The sequence below is a fragment of the Urocitellus parryii genome, chromosome 1 (assembly GCF_045843805.1).
Source record: "Urocitellus parryii isolate mUroPar1 chromosome 1, mUroPar1.hap1, whole genome shotgun sequence".
In the NCBI taxonomy this organism is placed as follows: Eukaryota; Metazoa; Chordata; class Mammalia; order Rodentia; family Sciuridae; genus Urocitellus; species Urocitellus parryii.
The window spans coordinates 144,801,143-144,809,185 of record NC_135531.1 but is presented as its reverse complement, the minus strand read 5'-3'; the positions used below and the strand labels follow the sequence as shown (position 1 = coordinate 144,809,185).

The window sequence follows — 8,043 nt, the reverse complement described above, 5'->3', positions numbered from 1 at the left end:
CTATTTTCAGCAAATCAGATTGGAATATAAACTACAACATTGAAGAAAATCCAAAGTAACTTGATTTATTTGCCTCTCTTGTCAACCTCTGCTTATGCCCACAACCCATTTTTTCATTTAAACTTTAGTTGGGTAGTTCTCAAAGTGCCATAGGGACTGACCCTTTCAGAGAGTTTGCTAGATTGACTATTCGCATAATAGTTCTGATAATATTTGTTATTTTTTCTTCATCATCTCATGAGTGTACAATAAAGTTTCCCAAAGCCTAAATGATCTATGATGGGAATCATAAGAAAACGAATGCAGAAGATGTGGGAATCCAACTATTTTTAAAAGCCATACATTAGATCCACAATGCTATTCTGTGAAAAAATTGGACTTTTCCCCTCATGAAAATGTGTTATGTTAACACGTAAAGGATTGATATTTTAAATGAGCTGCTAACTTTAATTTTTTTCCTTTCATAATATGGTAATATTGACAGATAAAATCCACACCAAAAAAAAAAAAAAAACATTTGGGATTTTCAACAGTTTATATGGGTGTAAAGGGTTCCTGAGATTAAAATGCTCAAAAAAAACCATTGCCCTTGTCTGCCTGTAGGTGTTAAAAACTTCTGTTCACCATATTTAGCAATAGAGGACTATAGAGAATTAGAGTTGGTCTTCTTTGAGAAATATCATGGTTGCAAAAATCATCTACTGCAAAATAAATCTGTAGCTTTTAGTTGAGAAATGTAGCAAATGTTAATGCCAGATTTCTCTTTCTCTTGATGTGTAATGGAAATATAAATGCAATCCTAAAAGAAGGAATAAACATAGAAATGACTGAAATAGTGCCCATAGAAAAAGGAAGACCTTAATAAAGGAAGTTCTCATTTGTTCATCGAGTATTTACTGAATGCTTACTGTATTCCAGGCTTAATGGTAATCACTGAGGATTCAATGCTGCACAAAAGATGAGCAGTTCTGCCCTAAGGAAGTTTTATAGCCAAGTGGGGGAGGCAGTACAGTCACATAAAGAAATATATAATTACCAATTGTGATAAGCCCTTTAAAGGAAGTGATGGAGGTATGAGTACATAAAGGAAATTCGACTGAGCTACCAAGATACCAAGATACCAAGGGAGGAACAGCATCCTGGGTATGTAAAAAGGACCTGTGGTATGTAACAATGATAAGGGGGCAGGGGAGGATATGGCTGAAGCACACAGAGCTGGAGTGATGAACAATAATAGGAGGTAAAGCCCAAGACATTTGGACACTTAAAAGGTTTTGCCAAGGAATTTGGACACGTGGACAGTGGGAAGCTACAGATAGGGAAATGATGTGACTGACTAGATTTGTACTTTTAAAGGACTTTGGCAGCTGTAGTGGGACAAGAGTGAAAAGCAAGACTATTTATAGGACTATGGAAGGATCTGGGTGAAAGATGGTGGAAGCTTAAAATGGGGTAACAGCCATGAAGCCCCAAAGAAACGGATGACTTTGGTGTGTATTCGGGAAATAGGGCCCAAAAGACCTGGCAATTGAAAGTTTCATAACACAATAACCACAGTAAATTGAATGTCATCCCCAAGCTTTCAACAAATAGGGTTACTGAGAAGTTGGAAATTCCCCCCACACCTCCTCGATGAGGATCCCGACGTCCTGTCGATGTTCACCGTCGTCCTTGCAAAGCGCAGGCACAAGGCCTCGTTCCCAGCCCACGTAGGAGGTTCACGGCTTTATCCCTGGAGGTCAGTAGCTTGGAACAGCTCCGTCTCCAGGGCAACGCCATTGTCGGTGCTCCCGGCGGGGGAGGGGTAACTAAGGACAACGGCCGGAAGAGAACTCCGGAAGAGAGAGGGAGAGTCAGAGGGGGAAAATGGGGAACACGTGCTGCTGCTCCGGCTATCTCGGGTGATTCGAGGCTTCTGCACGAGGCAAGAGCGAAAGGCGGGAGGAGCCAAAGAACGTGCCTGCGATTGGTGTGCCCGGGGCGGCGGGACGCTTCCGATTGGACGAGGCTGAGACGGAGGCTGCATTTTGAACCGCGTAGAGTTCTGGGTAGCAAAGGCCTTGGAAGGGTCTTAACCGAAAGGGGGAGGGGGAAGGTCGCCAACAAACGGCTGAGCTCACAATCCCGGCCGGGCGCAGGCCGGGGCGCCCCCCTCCCCCCTATGGAGAGAGCCAGGCCGGAGCCGCCGCCTCAGCCGCGCCAACTGCCACGGGCGACCCCACCTCGCCGGTTGCGCCCCGCTCCGCCCCCGCTGCCGGTCGAGGGCACTGCCTTTCGGGCGGCGGCCGCCGAGCCTCCTCCGTCGCCGCCGGCCCCGTGCGGGGCCGCCATTGCGACGGTGGCCTCGTCGTGCGGAGAGGCCCCGGCGTCGAGCGTCCAGTCCACCGCAAGGCGGCTGCTTCAGGTGAAGCCGGAGCAGGTGTTATTGCTACCGCCGGGGCCACTACTGCCTCAGGCCCAGGACGAAGGCGCCGCCGTCTCGCCCGCGCAGGCGCGGCTGCTGCAGCTGAGGTCGGAGCTGCTGCTGTTGCCGCCTCCTCCCGCGTCCGAGGGCGCCCCCTGCAGGCCCGAGCTGCGTCCGGTGCAGCCGCGGGCGCTGCAGATCAAGGCGGAGAAGCAGGAGCTGGGACCCGCCTTGGACCCGTCTACCGGCCCTCGGAGGGCGGTCGAGGCGGGCCCTAGAGCTTGCAGAGCGGCCAAAGTGGAAGGCACCGGGCTGGCCCTCGACAGCCGCAGAGGAGACGAGAAGAAGGGCAAGCTGGAGGCCGAGGAGGTCTTGATGGATGCAGCAAAAGGCAGGGAAGGCAAAAGCCTGACAGCTGTCGGAGAAGGAGTCATCAAAACTGAGGAGCCCGAGAGACTCTTGGAGGACTGCAGGCTGGGCGCGGAACCGGCCTCCAATGGCTTGGGCCATGGCAGCAAGGAGGTCATCCTAGCCCAGCCGTCTAGTGCTTTTGGGCCGCACCAGCAGGACCTCAGGATCCCTTTGACTCTCCACACTGTCTCCCCGGGGGCCCGGATCCAATTTCAGGGACCTCCACCTTCTGAGCTGATAAGGTTGACCAAGGTTCCCCTGACACCAGTGCCTATTAAAATGCAATCCTTATTGGAGCCTTCTGTAAAAATTGAAACCAAAGATGTCCCGCTCACCGTGCTTCCCTCAGATGCAGGTATTAGACGGCAGGGGAATCTGGTTTTCAAACTTCGCCTATGTTGCCCCATAGCAGACATGTCAGCAGTTCAGAAGCCTAAACTAGAAAAATAAAATCATGGAACTGATTCTTAGTCTGCACAGGTATCACTTCTGATTGACTTGTACGTATACCAGTAAAATACACTTAACACATTCAAGAGTCCCACATAGTTTTAAAGAATGTTTTAAGGACCAGTAAGCAATAAGATTTAGCTAATTTTTGTACACACAAAAGAAAAATAGAAATATTCTTGCTAGACAGTGGCAAAGCCTTCAGTTTATATGCTACAAAAAATCAACATTAAATATATCCTATTATAGTAGGTCAATACTAAGTATTAAGAAATAGAAGAAACAGTGTTTATACCCATTTTGGAGGTTATCTTCTTCAAAAATGAACAATAAACGTTTTTCTAGGAGAAAACAAATGATTAAATGTAACTAGTCTAAAAACTTTCAGGACACTTTCTATTTTTATTGTGTTTTCTAAACACTTTTATGTTTATTGTTTGTTTTTACTTTATTGATTTCACCTACCCACCTTATTTGCTTGTTTTTATCTTCCCTAGTTTTGACTTTGCTTTCATTGTCTAAAAGAAATAATAGAATAGTTATCTTTACACTACATTTCTATCCTTTACTTTAATAATAAAGTAAAGAAAAATAAAGAGAAAAATATAGGAAGTTTACAGACAGTATTTTTATGAACTGCATAGAAATGTGAAGCTAGCCAATTTTCTTTATTTGAACAAGCTGTGACTCTTTTTATTTTTTCCTGTTTATCTTGTAGAACATAGTTTAGTTGGACAGGAGCTTCACCATCACAGTGAAATACAATTAATATAGTATTATTATAAGTATTTTTGCTTCAAAGGACATTATAGCACCATGTAAATTAGTTCCTTTAGACATATAGATAACATCTACTTAATGGTAGACTTATAGTCCTCAATAAGTCATAGTTTTTCTCCTCTAATGATGGAGTGTTTTTTAGTGGTAAATAAATGTTAATTATTGTTAGAGGTTTTAATAAAGCTCAAAGGAATAATAAACCAGCAATTTACTGTGTCTTCAACATTATTATTTCATCAAAAGAGTCCTTCTAAGCTGTAGTTTTGAATGCTGAGTTCAGGGATTATAAGGAATTCTGGAATATTAGTGATTCTTTGGCTGTATTGAAGTGTATAATTTCTTTGGATACTTAATAAGTATAGATGAAGGTACACTTCACTTTATGGTTGTATGTGTGTCACATTAATTTAGTCTCTTAATTTTTGTCATGTAGGAATACCAGATACTCCCTTCAGTAAGGACAGAAATGGTCACGTGAAGCGACCCATGAATGCATTTATGGTTTGGGCAAGAATTCACCGGCCAGCACTAGCCAAAGCTAACCCAGCGGCCAACAATGCAGAAATCAGTGTCCAGCTCGGGTTAGAGTGGAACAAACTTAGTGAAGAACAAAAGAAACCTTATTATGATGAAGCACAAAAGATTAAAGAAAAGCACAGAGAGGAATTTCCTGGTAATCAAATGAAATAAACAAAGTCTCTTTCTAACTTATTTTAAATTTATTTAAATACAGACTAAATTAGGTTGAGATGGAAGGACAAAAATGTGTAATTTTTTCCTAATCTGATAATGTGCAAGAAAGGGAATAGTGACCATTATTATAGTAATGATTGATATACAAAGCATAAGTTTTCTTAAATGGAAATAAGTGGGGGATATCTGAGTGGTCTCATATTTACCAACTAATGCAAACCAGGGGACATACAGTTTTACTGTAGTTTTGATTAAACCTAGACAGAAACATATATAGATAATGGCATAAATTTAATGACAATAAATATCTACATTTCTGGGGTATACTGGATATATTAAAATCATGGCAGCAGAAATTGTACAGTATGTACTTAAAAGATAGTGAAAAAGCAAGGACTAATACCATATTATATGGTTATCAGAACATCATCCTGTCTTTTGATTGATACACTTATTCCCTTCATGTTATAATTAAATGAATCTGATTATTTCCCAGCAGCAATGATGTTGAGATTAAGCTTAAGTAATTACACAGTATATGGCTAACATAACTACACAGAATTCAAAAGAATTAGTTTTTTTCCCTCAAAATATGAGCGAGGCGTCTTAGGAGGGAAGATCAGAGGTAGTAACTACAGAGAATCAGTGATTCTTCTAGTTATGCATTAGCTACAATTGCCCTAATGTTATTCTTCTGACTTTGGAAGGAAATTGCTAGGTTTAGAAGAGTGACTCTTTTTTAAGCATAAAAATAGTGACTAGTTATTAATGTCTATTATAGACAATTTTATCTTATGGAAAGGGAAGAAACAGGAGGAAATGAATAAAGTCTTATGGGGAGACATTGCTTTAGGAAAAATAAAAATAGGAGAGGAATGGCTTTTGGATTTAAACTCAATGGCTTTGAGGTAGATTCTGCTACAATTCAGTGTGTCACTATATATAAGACATTTGACTTTCAGCTATGGGTTACAAAAGTGACAACTAGTTAGAAGCTATGTGCATATATATGTTAACTTGCACAATGGAGGAGTCATTCACAGAAATTTTATTATAGAACTGGAAAATATGCTTTTAAAAACTTTGAATTATATTACATTTCTAATTTAACAAAAAAGAATTATTTAAAGGCTAATTAGTCTGTACTTTTATATTAAAAACAGTCTATCTTCTTCTATAGGTTGGGTTTATCAGCCTCGTCCAGGGAAGCGAAAACGCTTCCCTCTAAGTGTTTCCAATGTATTTTCTGGTACCACACAGAATATTATCTCTACAAATCCTACAACAATTTATTCTTATCGCTCACCTACCTACTCTGTGGTAATTCCCAGCCTACAGAACACCATCACTCATCCAGTTGGTGAGTTGGTTTTATTGTAGATTACTATTTTTTAAATAGCTGCATGAAAATTTTAGCTCAAGTTGAAATTTTGTTTCTGAGAGGTGTAGATATTAGGCTTAGAATTTAGAACAACAATATTAAGGGAGGGGAATCAAAAAAAAGAACATTAAATAGGAGATGGAAAAATTTCAGTAGACCACAAAATACTTGGTTTGCCAGAGTAGCAAATGTGTAAAACCTCACCTTTTAAGCAAGTCAGGATGAGCCCTTAGATTAGTCAGATAATGCAGGAAATGACTGGCGTAATTTAGTAGGAAGTAGGAGTGTCTTTTCACTCTTAGCATAAAAGAAAATCTCACTAATGGGGTATGAGGCATCCTGTTCTGGAACTTAGTAATAACACTGATCTGTTAAAGACCATTCTCTTGATGCCCTAGAAATGCAGTGGAAGTTATTCATTTTCTGTAAAATATTTGTTTGGGTTATTGTATTCTTTCTCTCTAAATTTATTCTCTATTATCAGTTTATTTATTTGTGGTATTGGGGATTGAATACAGGGGTACTCAACTACTGAGCTACATCACCAGTCCTTTTTATTTATTTTGAGACAGGGTCTCACTAAGTTGCTGAGGCTGACCTTGAACTTTTGATCCTCCTGCCTCAGACTCCTGAGTAGTTGAGATTACAGGTGTGTACCACAGTGCCTGGCTCTATTATCAGTTCTTTATAACATGTCTATCTACTGATTGTAGGAGCTCAAAATTGAGTACCTTGTATCTTAATAACTTGTATTAGGCTATCCATCATCCTGAACTCATTTTAACCATGTAAAATAACCATATAAAAAAGCTCTTAGGAAGAGCTTTATCCATTGACTGTTTGCTATCACTTGTTAACGTCTTCCTGATGACAAATCTACCCCTATGAGAGGTATAGATATCTTGGAAATTAACTTATTAGCATTTTAAGCATTTCCAATGTTTCTTTTACTGTATCATTTTAGCAATCAGTAGCAATAAAGCCATATCCAAGATGCCTACACTCAAGAAAAAGATTCAGAAAGTTAATCTTGTAATCTTTTTCCCCTCCCAGCATAGTCAGGTACTCTTACTCTTTACCGTTTGGTAGTATTGCCTTTAATCTTGTATTTTAAAATAGGCTTATTTATGTCTGTCTTTATTTTCTTTGTTTTCATGCTTTTTTTTTTCTTTTTGTGATATTGGGGATTGAACTTGGGCAATCTACAACTGTCCCAGATATTTATCTATTTATTTTATTGGTACATTATAATTATATGTAATAGTGGGATTTTTTTTTTGTTAAGTTACATGCATTTAAAATGATTTGGTCAGTTTCATTCCCAGAAGTAACTCTGTTTACCCTTTTCTCCTCCCTCCTTCTAGTCCCCTTTGTCTACTGGTCTCCTTTATATTTTCATGGCATCTTCCCACTTATTTTCCCTTTTTTTCTCTCCAGTTTCCACATGTGAGAACATATGATCATTGACTTTCTGAGTCTGGCTTATTTCACTTCCAGCCCTTTATTTTTTATTTTTGAGGACTTGCAATCTTCCTGCCTCAGCTTCTTATATAGCTGGGACTATAGGAACGTGCCACTATGCCCAGCATGCTATGTTATTTGTGATTTCTATTTTCATAATACATGTTTCTCCATTTTATTCCTAAGACTTCATTTAGATCTGCTGCATCCACTGTTAAATACTATCTTTTTGTTTTCTTTCTTTCTTTCTTTCTTTTTTTTTTTTTTTGAGGTGGTGGGTACCAGGGATTGAACTCAGTGTCACTCAACTCCTGAGCCACATCCCTAGCCCCAATTTGTATTTTATTTAAAGACAGAGTCTCACTGAGTTGCTTAGTCATCTTGTCATTGCTGAGGCTGGCTTTGAACTCAAGATCCTCCTGCCTCAGCCTCCTTAAATACTGTATGCTTTCTAAAAAACGTT

General features: G+C 40.0%; 1 protein-coding gene across 2 annotated transcripts in view; it reads left to right on the top strand.

The window, feature by feature from the left end:
* Nucleotides 1–2,161: 2,161 nt before the first annotated feature.
* Nucleotides 2,162–8,043, top strand: part of Sox30 (SRY-box transcription factor 30) — a 36,169-nt gene continuing 30,287 nt past the window's right edge. For both annotated transcript variants that reach the window (XM_026388285.2, XM_026388287.1), the window contains exons 1-3: nt 2,162–3,170; nt 4,479–4,718; nt 5,919–6,098. In XM_026388285.2, the coding sequence (XP_026244070.2) occupies nt 2,162–3,170; nt 4,479–4,718; nt 5,919–6,098 (1,429 nt within the window). The remainder of the gene's footprint in view (nt 3,171–4,478; nt 4,719–5,918; nt 6,099–8,043) is intronic.